This window comes from Perissodus microlepis, chromosome 13, assembly GCF_051167445.1.
Source record: "Perissodus microlepis isolate ML-2025 ecotype Zambia chromosome 13, ASM5116744v1, whole genome shotgun sequence".
Classification (NCBI taxonomy): Eukaryota; Metazoa; Chordata; class Actinopteri; order Cichliformes; family Cichlidae; genus Perissodus; species Perissodus microlepis.
In genome coordinates, this window is record NC_140473.1 from 2,189,716 (window position 1) to 2,215,334 (window position 25,619).

Below are 25,619 nucleotides of genomic sequence, written 5' to 3' on the forward strand. Positions count from 1 at the left end.
GGAGATTTGCCACGTTATGGCGTTAACGTCATTTTAACGAGATTAACGCTGACAGCACTAGTGGGAACACAACAAATATGACTGCACATTTACTCCGACATCATCCTAGTGCAAAGACAAGTGGAAGCAGACAAAAACAACAAGCACGCATGCTACAAACTTTACCCGAGTCATTTAGACAGCCGTTAGCACATGATTCTTCTTATGGGGACCTGATATGTTTAATATGCTGCTGAGAATATACTCCAGAAGAAGCGTATAGTATAGCTTTTATTTTGGAAAGAGACATTTCTCTGTAATAAACTCTCTTTTCCAAAGATGAGTGATTTCTCCATCAGATAGATTTTTTTTATTATTATTTTGTTGTTTCAGTAACATTAAATTTAAAAACTACTTTTGAGTTATAATATATATTTATAATTTTTATAAATGACAAATTAAAAAGGCATGAACATTTTTTTGTATCGAAAAAATATTGAACCGTGACACCAAAGTATCGAACCGAACCGAATTTTGTGTATTGTTGCACCCCTAAAATACATATATATATATATATATATATATATATATATATATATATAGATATACATATTTGTCTGTGTGTGTGTGTAGATTTTTACCTGGGATTTAGTATTTGGACAGCTAACAGCTAACAGTCTCTAACAGACTTGCAATTGAATTCAAAAATTGAAAAAAAGTCCATCTTTCAGTTTACATGCTTTGCCTTTGCAAAGCAATAATGACCTTCTATGTCACATAGCAAAAATCTTCTGCCACATTTCATATACTTTTCTACTGTTGACTTTCTATCAGATAAAACCAGTCCAGCAATTCTTTACTGATCTCTGTTCTCAAAAAAACATTTTTGAACAAAGCAGTCACATTGATTTCACTTATATTTTTCATTTCCAGACCATTCTCTGTAAACCCTAGATATATTTGTACATGAAAATTTACAACATATCAGCAGTTTGGAAAACACAAACCAGCTTGTCACATTTAAGCAATTTAAGTCAGATTTCCTATTATAGTGCTTGGATTTCCACAGAAGCTCATTAGAGTTCATTTATATGACTTGTGTAATGTGAAGAACTAGCGTACACTAAAAGAAAGTTCCTGTTTTACAGTGCTGTGCAGAAATCTTGGGTAATTTCTAATTGTTTTATTATGATAGGGAATCCTATCATAATAAACAAACACATGAAAATACAGTATATTAGATGAAAACACTATGTACAGTTCAAATGAGCATAAAAGTCGGTATTTGGAACGACCACTTTTATTCTTCACCACATCCTAAACTCACTTAGGATGGCTTTCTTGTAATTTCTCTAAATATTTTTCAGGATAGGTCTTCAGGACATTCCAGAGCTCTTATCTGGATGTTGTCTGCTTTTTGTTACATTCTCTGTCAAGATGACTCCAAAATGTTTCAATAATGTCGAACTCCAGCCTGTGGGCAGGCCAGTTCATGACTGATAGTATTCCATTGTGTATTTGATATCCAGGTATGAGTTTACTGCACTGGCAGTGTGTTTGGGGTCACTGTCATGCTGAAGAACAAAACTGTTGCAATTCTGATTCTATTCAGATGGTATTCCAAACAGACCAAACAGAAGTTACATGACTTACTCTTTAATAGTTTATTTTTTGAAGCTGAACTTTCTCTATGCTGCAGAGTGTATGTTGTATGTCTGTTACGTGTTCATAAATACAGAAACTACTGGAATCTGTCTGCTCAGGTGTGTTTAGTGTGCATGACCATATCAGGAAAACAGAGCCAGAGCTTCTACAAGCTGACGTCATGCGCTGAAAGTAGACTCGTCTACGTGAATGTTCAGTTGCTGTAACTACCCTCAGGAAACAAGATCATTGGTTATTGTACTCTGCCTTCACTGAGAGAAAGACATGGGGAGCATTTGGTTTGTAATTTGGTGCATTTTAACAGTTTTTCAGGTAAGAATTATATATCTTACATATTTATATATTAAATCATATTACATATTTTGCATTTTCAAAATCATTTTAATACTGAATATTAGTTCAAATGTTCTACAAGACATTTTTTTTACTATTTCTTTTACTATTTTTAAAAATTGAGGATAAAATTGAGTTTTTGTTTATAGATGACAGTGACAGCACGACTCTGCTGCATCACCTCTTCTAACAACACTCTTTTCTATGTTTAATGGGACCAGTTGCTACAGTTTCAGAAGCCTTTATTTTTTCTATACGGTACTGATAAAGATTTTAGATTCTTAATAGTTTGTAATGTCCTTTGCTATGTTTCTCATTTCATTTCCAGTTCTGCTGAATTGAATTTTTCTTGAATTCAAGTGACTGAAAGGTCTAGCCTGCAGACACTTCTTGCTCTTATGAAACCATGCTGTTGGATTGCATGCAGAAAAAGATTTGGCATAGTCTTGCTGAAATACGTAAAGCATTCTCTGAAAAATCACTGTGGAGGTGTGTTACAGTTGAGTTCAAGTGTAAGATGGGGTTCAACTGCACGACAAGCAGTGCACTCTGTCACATTTTTAACCCAAAGAATCCACGATTTCCAAATTGAATTTGAAATTTTGGTTGGTTAGGTAACAGGACAGAATATCAGATATAGATCCGATATAGATAGAGCTGGGTGTCATCTGCATAGTAGTGAAAATGTATGCTTCGATGTCTTCGATGATACTGCCTAAGGGAAACGTGTAGTGTAAACAGAATTGGTCCTAGCGCTGAACCCTGTGAAACTCCATAATTAACCTCAGTGTGTGAAGAGGACTCTCCATTTACATGCACAAATTGGAGTCTATTAGATAGATATGATACAAACCTGTCACGGTTCTGGGTCAGTTTCGACCCAGTATTTTGAGTGTTGATTGTTTAGTTTATTTTTGAATGTTTGTTGTGGTTTTGGGCGCTATGAGTATTATTATAATGATTGTTATTATTAGAATTCTATGTTTCTGTTTATTCATGTTTAAGGATTTGTTCTCGGTTGTATCTCACTTTTGGTTTAGTTCAGGCTCCGTGTGTCATTCCGTCTGTCTCTCAGTGTCAGGTCTGCGTCTTGGTGTAGTGTTCTCGTTTCCTGTTTTATTGTGAAGGTCTGCGTCTCATGTGAGTGTGTTCAGTTTTACCTCTGTCTCGTCTTGTTGATTATTCCCAGCTGTGTCCACCACCTGTGTGTAATTCCCCTGTGTTTCCCTGTGTATTTAAGTCATGTCCTCGGTCATTGTAGTTGCTGGTCCGTCTGTGTGTTTCTCTGCAGTCAACCATCATCTGTTTCCGCCCGCTCTCATTCATCTTCAGGTTCGTGTTCTGTAGTTAGTTTGTTCCCAGTTTAGTTTAGTCTTTGCTCCGTTCGCCGTTTGTCCATTTCCATTTTGTGTTTAATAAACCACCCTCACACCTGTACAAGTGCCTGCTTTTGGATCCTCCTTTATTTTCCACACGGCTCATCTCACTTGCCGTGACACAAACCACTGCAGCGCAGTACCTGTAATACCTACAGCATGTTCTAATCGCTCTGATAGGATATTATGGTCGATAGTATGGAACGCTGCACTAAGGTCTAGCAGGACAAGCACAGAGATGAGTCCACTGTCAGAGGCCAAGAGAAGATCATTTGTAACCTTCACTAAAGCTGTTTCTGTGCTGTGATGAGCTCTGAAACCTGACTGAACGATCAATTGGACAAAAAGACTAAATAAGTATCAAAGTATCAGTTGTACGTGTTTGAGAGTTATACCAGGGATTCAAGTACTTCTGATTTGAGGCCTTATTTTTCACAGGAGCTACAGTATCCAGAGTCATATTTAGAAGAGTTAAAATTATTAACAAGGTAATCAACCTCTGTTGGAGTAGTGTTCAGGAAGCTGTTCTGCTCTGTGTTGGTAAAAAGGTATAGAGGAAGATAACAATGGATGTTCCCCACTGCTGTGTAATCAATTATTGTGAATATAAATGTTATCAGGAAATGATCAGACAGGAGAGGGTTTTCAGGAAACACTGTTAAATGTTCAGTTTCTATGCCATATGTTAAAACAAGATCTAGAGTGTGATTAAAGTGGTGGGTGGGTTCTTTTACATTTTGAGAGAAGCCAATTGAGTCTAAAAACAGATTAAATGCCACGTTGAGGCTGTCATTTTTAGCATCTACATGGATGTTAAAATCACCCACAATAATTATTTTATCTGAGCTGAGCACTAAATCAGATAAAAAGTCTGAGCAAACAGACAGAAACTCTGTAAGACCCAGGTGGACGATAACAAATATAAGGGATAGATAACAAATAAGACTGATTTTGTCATGGTCCTGGGTCGTTTTGTGTTTGGTATTATTATTATTATCTTATGTTCTAGTTGTTTCTGATTTTGGTTGCCTGAGTCCTCCCCCTCTGCTCTGTTCATGTCCCTGAGCTTGTGTTTGTGAAGTTTCTGTTTTACTTTGAAAGGTCCTGTCTCATGTTAGTTTATTCTGTTTTACTTCCTTGTCTTGTCTAATTAGGTGCAGCTGTGTTCCCCTCTGCTATGTCATTCCCTCGTTACCTTGTCTGTATTTATAGTCAGGGGTGCACATAAGTTGTATGGGAGTATGCGGCACATTCTGTGCGCTCATCATTTGTTTGAAGCCAGCTCACCTTCTGCAACCACTTTTCCGAGAATACGCGCTTCTTTTGCGGTTCGGACTCCTGACATTTCTTTGGAGGTGGAGGAACATCACAGTAATTGCTTAAAGGAGCTTCTTCGACATCTTTAAGAGTTCTAAACAAATGTCTATCCTCCTCCAGAAAATCTTATGTACGCAAACACGCGTTTCAACTTCTTATCTGGTGCACCTCTTTTATTTTGACAGCGCACGCGCACCTGCGGACCACTTATGTGCACCCCTGTTTATAGTGTGTGCCTGCCTGTGTTCCTTGTCACGTGGTCTGTGTAACCTGGTGAAATTTCTGCATCTCTCTGCCCAACATTCTCTGTGACATTTCCGATCTTCGTCCAGAGGTTGTATGGTTTTAGGTTTGTGTGTTTGTGTTGTCTAGTTTTTCCCCAGTTTAGGCTATGTTTTAGTTCTGTCCTTGTCATCCTCGCTTTTGTTGTTTTTCACCTCGTGTAATAAAGAGCTCACTTGCATCACAGCCAATGCCTGCATTTTGGGTCCTCATTCTCACAACACCACACGGCTGACTGAAACATGTTGCTACTAAACATCCTGCGCCCTGTGCCTACACCAGGGAAGTCCTACTTATAAACACTTTTTTCTTATTTTGCTGGGAACCAGAAAGTAACCGCACTGATAAGTTTTTTTTTTGTTTTTTTTTTCTTGCTTGGTGATACTTTTGAAAACTCTGTAATGTCTCTGATGATCTACCTACAACTGCATGCACAAGTAATTGTTTAAAGGAATCTGAATCATTCGTGGCAACCATTAAAATGCTGTTTCTTCTGTCCTAGCCTCCAAATTTAGTGACTGCTGAGGAGCCAGTATGTGTACCTGGGTTTCAGTCAGATCAGCTCACTTTCAGTGTGACGAGAAACTACCTGACAAGAGGCACAGTACTGGGCAAAGGTAATAACAGAAATGGTTGTATATTGGTTAGTAGTGGTTTAAAGTTGCAGTTAGTAGGGATTTGTTTCTGAGAGGCCATCAACAGGTTAAAAGCAAATAGCACATTTCAAATAGCTGAGAATTTCAGGGATGAAATTTCTTAATCAAACACATTTTTCACAAGTGAGAAAACTATTGCACCTGGAGCTCCTGGGTTTGTACCACAAGACCATCTTGCTGTGAGCCAAAGTATTAACCACTACGTCACCATACCAAAAATATATTAATCAAAATATTTGTTTGTCATGCACAGCTACAATGATGACAAAACATCTCACATCACATGTGCACATTTCACCACACCTGAAGCTGAAGTTGGTTTCAAAGCAGCTTGCAGATATGTAGGAGGTGTAATAAGACTAGACCAGTTAACATACTTATAGAGTAGCCGAAGTAATACCAGGCATGATATCAACTAATACCAATTTTTCTGCAGCTTTGATACATGAGTCTTCATAGAGCTTCAAAGCATAGGATATTTCTTAACTTCTATTTGATTTAACAACAGTTTTTATTACTTTGTTCTTATGCATTTAAGACGTGCCACTTATTTTTCTTTCTCTTCATGAACTCCAGTAATTAAACAATAACTATTCTCTCTCTGTTCTCAGTGGGCTTCACTGACTGCACAGATCGCACAAGATTTCTGTTTGACACCTCTGACAAACGTTTTGTAGTAAAGACAGACGGTGTACTGATGGTGAGTGCAGATTCAAAGACTTGCTTGGTACTGTTTTTGTGGGTAAACAGAACGTAGTAAACATTTGAATGTACTGCAACAAATATCTCTGACAATCTTAGATGAATAGTGTTTGTGGGATTTTTTGCTGAAAAGAACTGAGCGTTTCTAGCTCTGAGGATATTTTAGCTTTTGCTGACATGAAACCTGAAATGTTGCAACATATTTAAAAAGGAGCAAAAGTTTCTTCGACGACTGAGCACTGTATCATAGACTGCTAACGAACATCACTGAATTTTACTTTGACAAATTCTGAATGTTTTTTACATGTTAGCTTCTTTAAAAATCTATAAAAAATGTTTTCTTTCAGGTAAAGAGAGCAGTTTATCTTCATGAAGGACACCATGACTTCTTCATCCACTCCTGGGACTCACAAGGCCTAAAACTGACCATTCCTGTCAGTGTGAGCATGGTGAGCATCACTATATTAAAGTGGGCTCAGCAGTCAGATAAGAGACAAAAGAAAACCAATTTTTTCTTCTTCTCAAAATAATTTTTTTTTTAAAAAATATCCCGCTTACATCGTACTGTTATTTACTTAGAGCATGAAACCTCAAGTACCTTTTTAATGACTTTGAATACAAAACTAAGGCTCTGGACACAAAGAGCTGTTTCTCTTTAACACTGTGTGGCTGCACATGTAAGGGTCGGTTACATTTAGTTAGTGGGTTACAGAGCTACTCTTGTTGTTACAGCCACCTTTGACAGTCAACATAATCCTAGTACATCGAATGTATCTCATCCTCCTCATTGCACTTGATCCATTTCTGGAAGTGTTCTTCTATAAAATGTCTGCTTGTTTTCCCAGAATGCAGCTGATGCTCAGGTGCCTGTTCTGCAGTTTCCCAAGCCAGGTGAAGGGCTGAGGAGGAGGAAGAGAGACTGGGTTATTCCTCCATTAAATGTTCCTGAGAATCAGAGAGGACACTATCCCTTGAAAGTAGCTCAGGTAAGGGGACCTCAATTATCTTGTGGCAAAACATTTATTCTAAAGTGTATTTAAATTTTTTGTTTTCGCCACAGGATCTTTTCCATTTGGCTTTCTTTACAGTGGGTATACTCGTTTTGACATTTGCTGTAGCTGTCATTTTCAAATGCCACTTGAAAGCAACTCAGTTTGGCAATCATTAAAATACTGTTTTGAAAAGAACAACTGTAAAATGTCCGTGTGTGATTGTACCAGTTAAAACGTGGCTGTGCACAATGGGCAGATTATTTGTTCCAAAAACTATTGAATTAAAGACTCGGGAAACAAAAACAAACAGGAAGCATCCATATAAATCCATCCATCCATTCGCTTCCGCTTATCCGTTCCAGGGTTGCGGGGGGCGCTGGAGCCTTTCCCAGCTGTCATAGGGCGAGAGGCGGGGTGCACCCTGAACAGGTCGCCAGTCTGTCGCAGGGCTAACACATAGAGACACAGACAACCATTCAGTCTCAGATTCATCCATATAAATGTAAAACAAAATTATATTTAAAAAAAAAACAACAACAACAGAGAACAGATTTTGACAAAAAAAAAAAGAACCACTAACCTGCAGTTACTCATGTCTCCAGTAATACATCAGTCAGGTTTGGTTGTTAAAATAAGCAGCATTCAGATTTCATTGATTATTAGTTAGATGATCAGCGAGAGAGAAAACTGTCCCACGTGTGCCACAACGAAACTCAGTAATAAGATTGGATATCAAAATAATTCCTTATTCAGAGATCACAAGATGCCTTATTGAATGATCCTGTTGCACACTTAGATTAAAAGAAATAGAAACCAGTTTAGCTTTGTGCGTCTGCCTTTACTGTATATTCTGCAACTATATGCGCATAGTTACAGGTTTGTACACAGTCTCACACAGCGTTTGTTAGGCACACTGCCTCATGGTGAGTGGCCTGGCAGCCAGAGCTGCTCATTTCAGGAGATGGTCCCTCTTGTGGTGTAACAGAGGAATAATTCTCCTCATTTGAGACTGGGGCACACATTTTCTTACAACTAAAGAAAATAACATATTTGAACAATCGGAAATTTTAACCAAATACAGTATTGTAATTATAAGATTATGGGGGCTGTCTTGTTTTTCTTACAATCCCAATAACAGCATGTAGAAAATTGGAACCTGTCTTCTACCTCAGGTATCTCTTTGCTGTAGCTGTTGTTCAACGCTAACTTTTGTTGGAGTCAGTGGTTTGACTCAGTTCTGTTGTATTTTTGTTCAGATCCGCTCTAATGAAGATAAAACAAGGAAGATCTTTTACAGCATCACTGGTCCAGGAGCTAATCTGCCTCCTGTTGGTCGTTTCACATTGGACAGAGAGACGGGCAATCTGTATGTAACACAGCCACTCGACAGAGAGGAAACAGCTCGTTACCTGGTAATCATCCTCACTTCGTACCTGATTATTGCATTTTGATCCCCATTGGAAAAGGGTGTTTTGTCTTTCTTTAAAAAAAAAACATCTTACTTTGTTCCAGTGTTATGTTAAACAGATAATACTGCACAGTTGAGCAAAAACAGGTTTTTGATGTGAAATATTCCGTTTAGAGAAGTATTGAGAATCTTCCGTTGGTTTGTTAAACTTTTCCAGCTGGAAATCTCAGATAATTTTGGTTTTTTTGAAATGGACCATAAAGTGACTATTCTGAGAGGCAGAAATAAAGTGGTCAAGTAACAAGACGTGTCACCTCACATCATCTAAATGCACTGTAAAGACATCTCTTCACTCAATCAACTCTGCCTTGTTTGTATTGTGTGTAGTTTGAACGTGTAGAGATAATTGAATCCGTTTAAAGATGAATCTGAAACTTTCTAAATGACACATGTTAAAATCTTCTCTGTAGTTTCTAGCACATTCTGTGGTAGAAGGAGGGGGACAAGCTGAGGATCCCATGGAGATTATAGTAAATGTGATCGACCAGAACGACAACAAACCTTATTTTACGGTGGAGTACAACGCAAATGTTGCTGAGGCCACGGCCATCGGTATGTATAGAAACCTTATTGCCTCTGGACTTCTTAGGTAGTTTTCTTTGTTTTTGGACGATCGTGGCTCAAAGAGTTGGCAGTTTGTCTTGTAACTGAAAGGTTGCCGGTTCGAGCCCCGGCTCGGACAGTCTCGGTCGTTGTGTCTTTGGGCAAGACACTTCACCTACCGTCTACTGGTGATAGCCAGAGGGGCTGATGGTGCGATATGGCAGCCTCGCTTCTGTCAGTCTGCCCCAGGGCAGCTGTGGCTACAACTGTGTGTGAATGTGAGAGTGAATGAATAATGGAATTGTAAAGCGCTTTCAGTGCCCCGAAAAGCGCTATATAAATACAATCCATTATTATTTATAATTGTTATCCGTGATGGAGTTTTCTCCACGTCCACTATATTTAAAGAATCTCAAGATACCAGAGACTTTTTTTTTTTTTTTTTTTTTAATTGAACTTTTAATTGCAAAGCAGGAAAACAGCAGTCACCAGCACATACATACACAGGACAAAGAGGCATCTACATGTATAGCAGGACATGGGAGGCAGAAAGAAAAAGCCAACAGCAATAGTAATAAACAATGAAAAAGGTTAACAATCGTCCCTTTGTTGCCAGGCTAAATCCCGTAAGCCCGATTTCAACCTCTGAGCAGAGGGAGTGTCCAGATGGGCCAAAAAAGGGTCCCATATGCGATAGAAAAGGAAAGGTTTGTCCTTAAGTGCTGTAGAGAAGGCTTCCATTGGCACAATACATATCACAGACTGTAGCCACTGGTTGACAGATGGAGCCTTATCAGAAATCCACAGTACCATAATGCACTTTCGAGCGTAGTGTAGCAGTATGTGAAGGAGATCTTTGCTGCGAAAGCCGGCAGGTAGCTCATCATTTAGTCCTAACAAGCAAGTCCTTGGACCCAGATGCAGTCGGCAATGAAATATAGTACATAGCTTATCTATGAGTGATCTCCAAAACTGTAGAATAACAGGGCAGCTCCACAGACAATGAAAAAAGGAACCAACAGCAGACTGACATTTGTTACAGAGATTAGGCAAAGCTGGAAACATCATGTGCCTCTTCTCAGGTGTAATATAAAGCCTATTTATAAGTTTAAACTGCCTTTCCCAAATAGAATTAGATGCCAAGGCTTTAAAAGGACGACAACACAACTCATCCCAAGCTTCAGCATCTATAGCGCCTACGTCTGATTCCCATTGGCCCTTGATTTTGTCAGAGTTATCCATTCTAAGATCAGACAGAATGTTATAAATCTTTTTAGTGATACATTTTAGTTGGGTAGTTTTTGCCATGAGTGATTCTATAGGAGAAAGACCAAACCCTCCATTAAAATCCTTCAATTTAGAAGTAATATAGTGCTTTACCTGAAAGTACTTCAAAAAATCCTTATTGGTCAGACCAAACTTGCTTTTCAGTTGATTAAAAGTAAGAAGAGAGTTCTCATGAACAAGATCACCCACTGTATTAATCCCTTTTTGAGACCAGTCCGCAAAACCAGCCCGAAGACCAGGTAAGAAGTCAGGGTTTTCATGAATAGGAGTAAGAAGGGAGAAACAATTATAATATCCTTCCAGGCGCCTGACTTTGCGCCAAATAATGAGCATATTCTTTAGCACCATATTATCTTGTGTTAGAACTGTGGCTTTGCCTGAGGAAATGTAAAGCAGGTTCCGCAACGGAATGCCCTTTAAAGAAGCGGACTCAGCGCTGAGGTAAATAGAATCCGGATCGTCCATAAACCATTCTGTAAGAAATTTTAACTGTGCAGCCAAGAGGTATTGTGGGAAGGAGGGAGCGGCAAGACCACCTTTCTGAACAGGCAAACACAGAAAACTGTATCTCAGCCTAGATCTTTTCTTACGCCATATAAAAGAAATCATTGAACCATTTAATTTTGACAAAACCTTTTTGGATAGAGCAAGCGGTAACATCTGGAATAAATACAAGAGGCGAGGGAGGATATTCATCTTGACCAGATGAATACGACCTAAGAGAGACAGAGGGAGGCTGTACCACCTATCCAAATCGCGATTGATGGTCTGAATTAAAGGGGTGTAGTTCAGACTATACATTTCTTTTAGATTTGGTGAAATCTTTACTCCTAAATAAGTGAAACCGGAGGGAGACCAACGAAAAGGCTGAGAAATGTTTGGATCAACCTCATTTAGAACAGAGAGGGGCATAGCCTCACTTTTAGAAAAATTGATCTTGTAGCCTGAGAAGGAGCCGTATTGGGAAATTAACGCAACTAATCTAGGAATTGAATGAGCAGGAGAATTTAGAAAAATTAAGACGTCATCTGCATAAAGTGAAATCTTATGTTGAGAATTGTTCAAACAGAGTCCTTCAATAGCAGCATCCTTCCTAATGGCTGTGGCAAGGGGTTCCATAGCCAGGGCGAATAACAAAGGGCTCAGCGGACAGCCCTGCCGACTGCCACGTTCGATACTGAAATTGTCCGACCTATAACCATTGGTAATCACTGCCGAAAGAGGGGAAGTATAAAGGATCTGGATCCATTTAACAAAGTTGTCACCTAAACCAAATTCTTGAAGTGTGAAAAGAAGAAACGGCCATTCCAGACGGTCAAAGGCCTTTTCAGCATCAAGTGAGATGACTAGAGCTTCAGGGTTAAACAAAGACGAGTGCTGAATAATGTTAAGTAGGCGCCTCACGCTATGTGTGGAATACCGCCCCCGTATGAAACCAGTTTGATCATTCTTAACGACCGAAGGTAGTATTGGCTCAAGACGTACAGCTAGGACCTTAGCAAGTATCTTCAAATCAAGATTTAAAACAGATATAGGCCTATAAGAAGCGCATTCTTCAGGAGGTTTCCCCTTCTTCAAAATTAGCGAAATATTAGCCTCCATTAAGGAGGGAGGGAGAGTGCCTGCCTCAAAAGAGGACAGAAGCATCTTATACAGTGGGGAAGTCAGAATCTTACTAAATTTCTTAAAAAATTCCCCCGTAAACCCGTCTGGACCCGGGGCTTTGTTATTTGGAAGCATCTGAATAACTTTCAAAATTTCACTTTGCGTTATAGGTTTACATAAATCATCCCTTTGGATTTCAGTAACTTTAGGTAAATTTAGTCCCAAGAAGAAGTGATGCATACCTTGTTCCAATGTCGATTTAAACTGGGAGGTATATAACTGCTTATAAAAAGTTTTAAAAGTATCATTAATAATTAAATTGTCATATTTAGGTAAACCAGATGAGTCTCTAACACATGGGATATTACAACCAGCACCCTTATTATGACGAAGATTGGCCAGATAGCGGTTAGGTTTATTAGCAAACTCATATAACCTCTGCCTCATGAAGAAAAGAGATTTCTCAGCCTTTCTTGTCAATAGTGCCTCCAAAGCTGTTTTAACCACCTGAATGTCATTCCTTAATTGCTCTGAAGGTGATTCATTATGTTTAGCTTGCAGTTCGTGCAATTCCAGTAATAATTTCCATTGTTCCATCTGATTTTTCCGCTTCAGGCCTGCTGAATATGATATAATCAGTCCACGGGTGTAAGCCTTCAGGGTGTCCCAAAGCAGGCCTGGAGAAACTTCAGGGGTTGCATTAACCTTTAAAAAAATGTTCGAGCTGATCATTTAAAAACATTTCGAATTTTGGGTCGTGAATCAAAAAATTGTTAAATCTCCAGGCATGAGACCGAGGGACAGGATTTAGATCACTTAGCTGAACAAAAACCGGCGCATGATCTGATATAATAATATCGCCTATTGTGCATCTCAAAATGTTTCCCAGTGATCGTTTGGGGGTGAAAACGAGATCGATTCTACTACTTGTTCTATGAACACCGGAAAAAAAAGTAAATTCTTTATCGTTAGGATGAAGAGTCCGCCAGGTATCAACCAGATCAAGTTCGTTACAAGTATCTAAAAGTGCTTTGGCCCTTGTAGACATTTGAATTTGTTTAGGAGGGGATCTGTCCTTAGTTGTAGAAAAACAACAGTTAAAATCACCGGCTATCACAGAATTATCACAAACCCAGTCAGAAAAGGAAGAGAGAGTATGAGCAATAAAGTCGTTAGACTGTACTGGTGGAAAGTAAATATTCAGAAATGACACCGCCTGACCACCTAGGGTGCCCTTTAAGGAAACATATCTACCAGACTTATCACAAATTGTTTGGTCAACTGTCAGCGGTAGGTGTTTATGTATTAAAATGGCTGCACCGCGGCTCTTACTTGTAAAGGAGGAACTAAAAACTTGACCGACCCAATCACGTTTCAGTTTTAGATGCTCCTGAGGAGACAGGTGAGTTTCTTGCAACAAGGCAACATGGACATTCTCCCTCTTAAGAAAACTCAATATTTTTTTCCGTTTAATAGGGTTATGTATACCTCCTACATTCCAGGAACAAACATTTAACACTGAATTATCACTTATCATACAATATTTGAAATAAGCATGGAACCACGCTCAGGTGACCAAAGCATAGCTGATATGTAGGGCTCCCAAACACTGCTCTACAACACCAGTGGGAAGTAAAATACACATAGAAAAACAAACGTCCTGCTTTGCTAACAATTAACAAAAAACTATTTACAAGAAACAGAACCGTCAAGAAACCAGAGAGTATGGAGGTCAGACAAAGGTCTCCAACGCCCAGCGGGGGGCGCAAGCAAACTTTCCAACTTGGACATAGAAAGATGCTGGACCAGAGTACGAGTCTTTTCTTAATCAGTAACGTGAAATAGCTGCCCGCCCGCAGCTAAAACAAGGATTCGGATTATAAATGGCTAAATAAAATAGTCTATATGTATAGGGTTATTATCTCCGCGCAGACCCGGAAAGAAAAAAAGAAAACAAACAGAAAAAATAACAATAATAATAAACAGGAAAAAAAATAAGTAAAAAGAAAGGAGGAGACGAGGGATTGGCGAATGCCTCACGTATGGGACAGGAGCTGGAGCCACTGAGGATGAGCGCGGTCCCGCCCCTTGAGGCACGTTATCCAGGTAAGCTGAGACTGCTTCTGGAGTTCTAAAAGATTTCTCCTGGCCATCGATCTTGATCCTAAGGACAGCCGGGTACATCATGGCGAAGGGGACATCCATCTCCCTGAGGCGTTGTTTGACGTGGTAGAATCCCTGGCGTTTCTTCAGAGCAGCGGCAGAGAAATCCTCGAATATCATAATAGGAATGCCGTTATGAAATAAGGACTGCTTCCTCCTAGCCGCTTGCATGATCCGTGCTTTATCCTGGAAGTTGTGGAGCTTTATGATGACCGCGCGGGGCCGCTGGGCACTGGAAGGGAGGCGTGCAAGCACCCGGTGGCAGCCATCAATTTTAACAGCGCCGCCCTTGAAACTCACAGCCACCAACTCCGGTAACCACGTTTTGAAAAAAGACACAGGGTTGGTACCTTCACTGCCTTCGGGTAGCCCAATAACACGTATGTTACACCGTCGGCTCCTGTTCTCCAAGTCATCAATCTTATCCAAAGCGGCCTCCAGCTTAAGCTCCACTTCAGAAATCTTGGCGCCATATCCCGCTGTAACATCTTCCTGCGTTGATATACGCGCCTCTGCCTCCTTCATTTTAACATCCAATGCAGAGATGTTAGCTGCGCATGTTTCCAGTCTTTTCAGAACCGGCTCAATCTTCTTCTCAAAGGAGGTCTCCACAGCCTTCAGCACCTCCGCCGATATCCTCTCCACCAATTTGTCGACGTCCATTTGGCCAAGAAGTGGGGACGACTGGGCCTCCGCCATTACCGTTGCAGCATGATCGCTGAGCGGAGGGTGATTTTCTCCGGATTTGCCCGGTTTTGACCCGAGGTTGAGCTTCTTCTGAGTGCTTGGCATCGTACGAAGTTTAAAAGTCGAAATAAACAGAGACTTTAACCAAATAAGACATATATAAAGGCCTAAACAAATGCCAAGCTGCGGGAGCGGGCGAGAAACACAGCTACTCCGCCATTGACGTCACGTGACCCCCAAGATACCAGAGACTTAAAGATAATCAAAATGACACCGAAAGCACCAGAGAATGAATTGGGTTGGAAGGAAATTAGCAGACTTTTTGCATTACGTCCATTTTATTCAGAAAATCTTGTAAATGAAGCAGTGTAAAGACCTTCAGGAACTTCTTTTTTATTTCCTCCACTCCAGGGACTGAGGTGGTTAGGGTTGAGGCCAAAGACGACGATGAGCCAAATACTGACAACTCAGAGCTCCGCTATCGTATTCTGAACCAGGACCCACCGCTGCCCACTGACAACATGTTTGAAATCAACCCAATTACTGGAAGCATCAGAGTCACTGGTAGCGGATTAGACAGAGAGGTAAGACCTGTTAAACACATTTAAAACACAAGTGTCCTTTTACACCTAAGGGCTGAAAAAACATTTTATAATGAATCAGGATCAGTAGTCTGCCTGTCACTGCTAGAAATCAGTCACAAAAGGGTGCTGCAAAAAAACATGTTTTGTTTTTTGATAATGAAACTCAAATTTGACACAGCCTCTGAAGTATAGTTATAGTTTATCAGTCTACATTTCTGGTTTGTGTCATGCCTCTGGACACACAATTCCTACTTGGCAAATAATTTGTCAGATAAATCTGTGTCTTCCATGCAAACTATGGGAGATCAGAGCAATCTGTTTTTGGTGCAGCATTGTAAAACTCTTTGCGACTGACTTCACAGAGCAACAACAAACAGCCTTGTGCCAAATGGTCAAGGAATACTTTATTTTATTAAGTTTGGTCACGCCTCTCCAAAGCATCATGTATGTCATAAGTAAAATATTAAACAAGTTAAACTTCAGCTTCTCAGCAGAATCGGCCTTCATAGATGAAGAGCTTTAGTCCAGCTGAAGGCTGTGTTACAGTCTGTAAAACCGATGTCAGTGTTTCTTCCTTCCTGTTGATGAGCTGATGTCTGTATCTTACCAGAAATATCCACAGTACACTCTGACAGTACAAACAGCAGATATGGCGGGAGAAGGGTTAACTGGACAAACAAAAGTCATCCTCACGGTGACAGATGGCAGCAGTAATGCTCCTGACAGCAGCAGCAACGTGGAACCAAACACTGCACGTGTTTTTCCAGCTATTTTCTTCACTGAGAACAACAGAGGACCCTATCCTATTAAGTTAATTGAAGTAAGAGAATCTGATTCTGAAATTAACTTCAGACTTTTGTTTCTGCACAGGATGTCTCTGTATTGGTTTACTCGAAGGTTGAATAAACTGGTTAAACTGAAACAAGTTATGAATCGAATCCGGCCATTGTCTCCTTACTCTAATAGTGTTATCAGCAGTTAGGTGGGTCTCTTGTAAAAATATTACTTGAGCTTTAATTTGTCGAGTCACATTATTCATGCTTCATATAATTCTCAATCCAGAGGCGTAATTACACTAATTCATAACTCAGTACCATTTAACCTTGTTAACATTATTAGTGATTGTTATGGCAGATATTTTATTGTCCAATGTGAAATAGCCTCACACAAATTGAACTTGGTTAATACATATGAATGCAATAATGACAACCCATCTTTTTTTTAGAAATCTGTTTTGTTATTTCCAGGATATCTCATTATTGGGGGAGATTTTAATTGCACACTTTATTCAAGTGTTGATAAATCAAGTGGAGTCAATTCAGCTCATAAGCAGTCTAGAAAGGAAATACTACAATTTATGACTGAATTCAATTTAGTTGATGTTTGGAGAAACATGCACCTAGATAAGATTACTTTCTCTTGCTACTCTAGCACTCATGGGACCTTTTCCAGAATTGACTATTTCTTACTTTCTGCATCCTTGGTATCCATGGTAACTAAATCCTGGTGTGATAGTATTGTCATATCAGATCACTCCACAGTTTCATTTCAACTATATTTACCCAGCTTACCATTATTTACCACTAGATGGCGACTGCAATCTTTCTGGTTGAAAGATCCAGAATTCTTGGAACATATTGGAAAGCAAATAGATTATTACTTTGCTTATAATACAACTCAAACCACGGCTAAAATGGGAGGCTTTCCTGAGAGGGCAAATGATCCTTTATACAAGTTTTAAACAAAAAAAAAAATCTAGGATGGAATTGGTCCATCTGGAGAAAAAGATAAAAGACATTGAGGAAGAGATATTTATATCCAAATCTAATGCTCTAATTCTAGAGTTAAATAAACTCAGAGCTAAATTCAATATTTTGTCATTAAATAAAGCTACTAACAGTTTAATAAGACTGAAACAGTCATATTATGAACAGGATGAAAAAGCAAGTAAAATACTGGCTTGGCGTATTTAACAGGCTCAGGAAAGAACAATAAATTCTGTAACTACAGATGAAGGACAGATCACAGCTGATCCTAAACATATTAATGACTCTTTTTGCACTTTTTATAAACAGCTATACAAAACTGAGCATTTAAATTCATTTTAATAAAAAAAATGATTTTTTAGATCAGCTGCATTTTCCTAGAACGGTATGGATGAACTAGAGCTTAATATAACAGTAGAAGAAATTACTAATGCTATAAGGAACATGAAACGGGGTAAAACTGGACCTGATTATACCAATACTGATACCAATAAAAATATACAAAATATTTAAAGACAGTTTGATCCAGCCCTTATTGGATATGTATCAGGAATCATTTGAATCTGGGTCTCTCCCCCCTCCATGTAATATTGCAACAATTACACTTTTACTGAAACCTTTTATTGAAAGCCAGCAATTAATTGTAGTTCTTATAGACCAATTTCACTGTTGATTAAAAGATACTTTGCAAATTATTAGCTACGAGACTAGAGACACTCTTGCCTAATATGATTCACTCAGACCAGAATGGCTTTATCCAGGGGAGGCAGAGGTTTCACAATATACGGAGGGTCATGAAGATCATTTATGAGAAAAAATAGACCAGAGACAATGCATTAATCTCAATGGATGATGAAAAAGCCTTTGACAGGATTGAATGGCCATTTTTATTTGAAGTTTTGAGAAAGTTTGGTATTGGAAACAGATTTTTAAAATGGATTCAATTGATATACTCCAATCCTCAAGAAGAGATTTTAACTAACGGTCTTTTTTCCACACCATTCAGACTCTATCGTGGTACTACACAAGGTGCCCTTTGTCACCTCTCTTGTTCACCTTGGCAATTGTGTCTCTTGCAATGGCAATTTGGAATCATAAAAACATATCAGGAATTAAAGTAGGCAATGTTGACCACCGTATTGCCCTATATGCAGATGATATGATCCTGTTCTGCACAAATCAATACCATCCATATTAAGTCTTATTAATTACATTTAGTACATTTTCTGGTTACAAAATAAAAAGTCTGAAATATTATTTTTGAATAAAAATGAATGACAAAATCCTCCAGTTTCTGCAAAATCCTCCCTTTCTGCAATCTGAACATGGGTTTACTTATCTAGGTGTGAAATTAATTCCCTCAATTGAAAATATTCTTGCATCCAATTATAATTCCTTAACGACGTCAGTTACTACACTCCTAAATAGATGGACGAAATTACCTATATCTTTAATTGATCGTATTAATATACTAAAAATGTAAATTTTGCCCAAATATCTTCACCTTTTTCAATCAATATCTCTCTCTCGACCAAATCTTTCTTTTAAGATTTGCAAAAACGATTCCGAAACTTTATCTGAAATAGCAAAAGACCAAGGCTCAGAATCTCCTTACTATACCTTCCTTATGAAAGAGGGGGTTTACAACTTTCTAATTTAACGTGGTACTTCTGCTCAAATCAGAGTGGCAATGTTTTATTTTGCTAATGAGCAGACTCCAGCGTGAGTTTCTATGTAGTCTACAGAAATCAAAATCCCCCCTAACTTATATCTTTACTCAGCCAACAGGAAAGCACTACTTAAGCAAACTAAGAACCCCTTTTTTAAATAACACTGTAATGATCTGGTATGAAACACATAACTACTTGGGAGAAACGTCACAACTTTCTAGGTTCACTCCAATATTTGGAAATAACAGCTTTCCTCCTGGTAGGGCGGATGCAGGCTTTAAACTTTGGTTCGATCAAGGTATAAGAAAAGTGTCTGATATGTTTAGGAATAATACTCTTATGGCTTTTGAACAGCTTAGAAGTACATTTTCTATTCCTGTCAAACATTTCTTTTTAAATTTCTTCAATTAAGAAATGTTATCTTAACCACACAAGGTAACAGCTTTGAAATCCCCACCTACTCCTCTCTAGAGAATACAGTTATAAATCATCTAAATGAGAGAGGCCAAGTTTCTGCATTGTACAAATTATTTATGGAAAATTCCAAAGAATCAACACAGTCTATTTTAGAGGCTTGGAGGAATGATTTGCAAATGGATATATCAGATGACGATTGGTATAAATCATGCTTCTTGGCCCAGAGTCAGACAATTAATCTAAACTACTTCAACATAAATGGTTAACAAGACAATATATTACTCCATCAAAAATGCATCATTTTAACCCAAACATCCCAGACACCTGTATTAAGTGTGGAGTGGATAGGAGTTCTTTATTTCACTGTATATGGGAATGTCCACATGTGAAAGTTTTTTGGGAAAAGGTAATAAATCTGTTAAGTCCAATCATTGGTGATGTGATTCCACTCAATCCCAACATATGTATTTTAAATATATACACAAATAATTTTGTACTTGCTGCAAACAATAGAGCTCTGTTAACGATCGACTTTTGGAAGCCAAGCGCTGTGTTGCTATGTGTTGGAAAAATCAAAAAATATGTGGACTATCTCAGTGGTTTAATGGACTGACATCTATACTATCTATGGAGAAAATAACTTATGCATTAAGAAATAAACTGGACAAGTTTTGGTCTATATGGTCAAAATTCTACAGCTTTTTGGTGAACTGTAACGTATACACTGTGGACTTAACGGCTTGAAGTGCTAACTTGATTTGTATATCTGCCCTTACCTTCTGTTATGGTTTGTTTTGTTTTGTTTTCTGTTTTATCATTATGTATTTTTTTTTTTTTTTTTATGTCCATGGTGTATTACGTAAAATTTGTTAAAACTAATAATGGGCTAATAATAAATGTTTAAAAAAAAGTACAGCTAAAGACCTCTGCACAACTGCTTTACAATAGTTGTTGTGCAATATTATAACTGTAGTCAGTGAGAGTGGTTTAACCTAATCCTGGCGTGTTTTGTTTAGATACGGTCTGATGAACATCAAAAGCAGAATTTACATTACAGCATCACTGGTCCAGGAGCTGATCAGCCTCCTGTTGCCCTTTTCACCATGAATAGAGACACTGGCAGTCTGTATGTCACACAGCCAGTCGACAGAGAGGAAGTAGCCCATTATAAGGTAAAGTGACATTTTTCTTGTGTTAAAAAATACTCCAGTAAAGGTAAAAGTACTGAATCAACCTCTTTACTTAAGTGAAAGTGAAAAAGTGCAAGCTCTGAAATGTACTCTTGGACCACTTGAAAGCAGTGTTTTTATGCAAAAGTAACTGAATCTATTGATGTATTAACATAAGAATAAAATAATGTTACTTCTTCAGAATGTAAATGCTATTTGAATCTAAATTAAAATACAAATGAATTTGCAGTGAGAGATGTAAACCTTAGGCCCCCTCTTCAGTTCAGAGGTGGTTCACATAAACAGGCTCCTTGACTCCTGCTCAAACCAGCATCCTCCCTGTCCACCATCTTTCAACATCTTACAATGCTGTGGTTGCAGCCATTCCCCAACTCTCTCTGGATGGTACTCATGGCCAATATTTCTTCCACTTAAAATGTTACGTCCAGATGAACACATTTTACAAGTTTTATAGCTTCTCTCCCATTTATACTGCATCAAAGTATTAAGTCACAGAAAGACAACAGGAAAGTGTGGATTTTTCACTATCTACCAAAGATATTTATGGTAGTTCTTTGTAAGAAAATAGATTATAACCTTTTGTTTTATAATTAAAACATAGTCTGAGCAATGAGCTGTCAGAAGTCTTTCTAATAATTTAAGCCCAAAGACTTGTGCTGACAGATTTTTTTTTTTTTATTTACCACAGCAGCAGCAACAGGTGTGGGTTTGAGTATGACCCGCAGCCCTTTGCTGCATGTCTTTCCTTCTCTCTGTCTATCTACACTTTCTCTATCCAATAAAGCCCCAAAATGTTCCTATTATTTTGAATAAAAGCATTAATGTACATTGTTTATTCTTTTTTGAACAACATAATTTTAATGTGATTGTATATTGGCAGCTACAAGTGCATGTCGTGGCAGAAAGTGGAGATCACCAGGAGGTCATGAGTATTACAGTTAAAGTCATCGACCAGAATGACAACAAACCTGTCTTCTCTCAAAACACCTTTGAGGGACAAGTTGCTGAAAACTCAGTACAAGGTACTGATAGTGTTTTTAATTTAAGCTTGCTTGTCATGTGTGCTTGTTTCACTTTTACAGGAGAAAAAGGAATCAGTTGCTAATAGTTACAAGGTGCTTTATTTATAATTAGCTCCAGTAAAGTGGGATGTGTACATTGTAAACCTACTATAAATAAAAGATAAACAAAGCCTGAATGACTGTTCTTAATTCCCACTTCTGAATTCTTTCTCTCCAGGTTCTGAAGTGATTAAGGTCGAGGCTACAGATTCTGATGAACCAGATAATGCCAACTCAGATATCCGTTACCGTATTCTGAGGCAGGACCCGCAGCTGCCTAGTGACAACATGTTTGAAATCAACTCAGTTACTGGAGCCATCAGTGTTGCTGGCACTGGACTAGACAGAGAGGTTAGCCTTCTAACGCATTCAGTGACAGTAAGCACACTGGCCAGCTCGGGATAAGGGGACCCACTTATGACTGGCATACAAGGGATTTAGAAAAAAAAGAACAACTATTAAGTTGGCAGTTTTAACTTTTCTTTTCCCCTGTACCACTTTTTTACAAATTAAAAACAGCTTTAACAAACAGCAAATTGTATCAAAGAAGCAGGAAAATATCACGACTTCATTCCATTTTACTTGTTTAGCTGATATCTGTCCACTTATGTCCACTAATTCAAGTAGGCTAACACAGGTGTGTCAGTGTAGACAAAGTTAAATATGATCTGGTGCTGTCTCAAAGATAGATGTTCAAAAATGATATAAAACTGTCTCTTCTGAGTGCAACTGGAAAATAAACTCCCTGGCTCTCATTCTGCCTATGCTACCACACAGTTAGTGGTTAGCTTCATAGGGTGGACAGCATTATAGCATTAGATGAATCTGCAACATTAAAATGTACCAAATATCAAAGTGTCTGTCAGCTCTTTCTGGTTTCAGAAAAAAGCTTGATTCCATATATTCCTGTTGCTAATAATCAACTTGAAAACTTTGTTCTGCTGGGATGTTGTCACATGACACTGTCAGTTCTGTGTAAACAGAAATTAGTTAGCATATTCCACTGAACTTTAAAATGAGAAGTATCTCATCAGAGTCTCCTTTGGATACAAACTGATGATAGAATGTTTTATCCTTCTTGTTGATGAGCTGAACTTATTATATTTCTCCTCCAACAGAAATATCCACAGTACACTCTGACAGTACAGGCAGCAGATATGGAGGGAGAAGGGTTATCTGGACAAGCACAAGTAATCATCAAGGTCAGAGATAACATCAATGTTCTCTTTTTCACTAGAGGGTCTTAATAATCACTCCACGTTTGCAAATTTAGCCGAGGTGTCAAATAGATTCTGGGCTGGCCCAGTGTTGGGCACCGTTGCTCTCAGTGTGGTGATGTCAGCATTACTACAAAGGAATGAAATGCTCTTTCCTTGACACGTTTTCTGAGAACACTTTTCATGAATAGTGGTTTAATAGTAGTTCAGGATTATCCAAAATTAGCTTAAAGCTATCAAAAATAATGCAGAGAAACAAGGTGTGTTAATGAGATGTTGTGCCATATCAGGAGGGCTGTGCTTTCATGTTGTACAAAACCAGGCTACATATTAAAAATATATTTGTATGTCCAGTATTGACCTTGGAAAAACGCAAAGTTTCTTGATTAACTGAGGGCTAAAAACCAACATCAAAAGTAAAAACAGGATAGCAGTAGCAACATTGTCACTGTGAAAATGCTGCCCCTTGTTTTCAAAATGTGGTAGTTGGCAGTCGGTTGTTGTTTTTAGAGGCACTTTAAAAGCCTGTGTTTGAATAACAGGTGGTGGAGAGCCAGTAGTCCTGGAAAAGCTTCAGGTCTCCTGTTCCTGTTTGGTAAGTTTAACAACATCTCATTTTTTAAACTGAATTGTCCAATAGTGAACTACACTAATTGTCATCACTTCCCCCATTGTAACATTTCTAGAATTAATATTAACATCACCTAACTTCTGACAAGAAGTAGTGCTTCTTAATTAACCCACAAGGAGCTGGCACTCTTACCTTACTGTTACAGAATCTACATTTCTGGATAGAACAAAATTGAAACAAAAATGGAGCTTTTTAAAATAATAAACAAACGGTAATTTCTGATTTGTTCCACTTACTGCATTTCCACTGATCCTGAGTCAGTTTGACCCCTTGAAGAAAAACATTGTTCACCCTGGTTTGGTGGCTCCGTATTGATATGCTAGAAACTTTTGTTGTGTTTTACCCAAAACAGAGCACGAAGACATCAGAGACATCTATCACTGGCTGATTCTACATGACGCTCTCTTCATATGCATGTGTGAATGTTAGATAGAAAGCACTTACATAGAAAAAAGTGCTTATGTGAATGGATGTGAATGCATGAATGAGCAGTTAAAATGATCAAAGCTGGTTTGTCAGTGATCATGTGACAATAAATTCCCAGCATAGTTATTAATTCACATGTAAGCATTTTGTAGGTGGTGGGAAGCTCTGCATATGTGTCTTAGAAAACTTCCACGGGGAGCTGTGTATCTGCTACTTTTCTTTTCCATGATTATTGTGGGACTAGAATGCTAGCGAGCACTCCTTCAAGTGATTTTCTTACTCTGTTTGTCAAAGAAAAGAAAAGATTCAAATGGTGTAAACCACAGTCAGCAGCTGCATAAACAATAGATTTGATGATGTGTTGGAACATGATCATGCTGTCACTGAGGAATATACTTCTTTATAGTAACTGAAACATATATAACTAATTAAGAGTATTGGTATCCAAACATAAAAGTTCACAGTTGGTTATGTCCAAAAGTATCTTTAAATTCCAAAGAAATTAAGTACTGTTACTTTGTCTTGATGCACACTCAAAATAAAGTACTATTACATCCACTTACAAGTTTGTAGAAGAAACTTGTAAGTGGATGTTGTGTAGAGGAAGTGTATGATGACAGGGATCATTTTGCTGTTATGAGACATGCCAAATGATACTTCAGATCCAGTTACCACTTCATGAATTGAAAACACAATCCAGTCAATATTGTCTGGTTTAAAATATACTTGGTGCTGCATATTATTTTTACTTAATAACAGGGTTTTACTGCAATTATAGTTTTTATTCATATCATTTTTAGTGAGCTTTTCCCAGCAAATAGACTGACTAACACAGATAAATATATTCCTGCAAAAACTATCAACGCATGTCCGCTTTGACTTCAGAGAAATCCTTATTCAGCCTAAAGATCAGAAAACAGAACTATCTCTATCATTGCACCAACCTTTACATTTGTCAAATATCGGTTTTTATTACCTATAGACATATTACCTTATGTCTCAACATAAGAACCACATGAGTGCTGGGAACCCAGGTTACCCACCAGAAAATGGCATTGTGACAAAACAGCCAGTGTTAATCACCAGTAAGTTTTTTAACACTGTGGCCCAATACCGTATAGTCACAGTTCTTTTAATATGGCCTGCTGCATAAAACACAAATTAAATAATGTATATGTACTATACATGTATAAGAAAAGAAAATGGGATTGTTGCTCTTTTTCTTTTTTTTTTACAGTAACTGTCTATCTCTTGCTCTTGCTATGCTGCCTCTTGTATCCTTTCAGTCAAAGCCAATAAAATTAAGCATTGAAAATCACAAGGTTGAAACTGGGACTGTTTTTTATACACTATCATGAAAGCATAGGAACACAACACTCTAATTTGGTGCTCTTGCTTTGTAAACTTGGGTTCATTTTGATCATGCATGAAGAAGAAAGTCTGCCCAATTGAATGTTATTCATATACACTGCTGCCCACTAGATGGCGACAAATTCACATGCATTAGTATAACCACTAACAGAAAACGACCTCATTTAACATGTCTGACAGGAAAGAAAAGTGAAACCATATAGACCTTTATAATAACTTTCCTATTTCAAC

General features: G+C 38.2%; 1 protein-coding gene across 1 annotated transcript; it reads left to right on the forward strand.

Annotated features, from left to right (window-relative positions):
• Positions 1–1,833: 1,833 nt before the first annotated feature.
• LOC146374479 (cadherin-1) lies at positions 1,834–25,619 on the forward strand. The gene is made up of 15 exons (XM_084948107.1): positions 1,834–1,956; positions 5,455–5,569; positions 6,220–6,308; positions 6,658–6,759; positions 7,156–7,296; positions 8,559–8,714; positions 9,181–9,322; positions 15,467–15,639; positions 16,250–16,459; positions 20,509–20,664; positions 21,563–21,704; positions 21,922–22,094; positions 22,862–22,945; positions 23,503–23,555; positions 23,944–25,619. Exons 1-14 carry the CDS (start codon positions 1,909–1,911, stop codon positions 23,518–23,520), a joined length of 1,749 nt encoding a protein of 582 aa, XP_084804233.1. The 5' UTR covers positions 1,834–1,908; the 3' UTR covers positions 23,521–23,555; positions 23,944–25,619.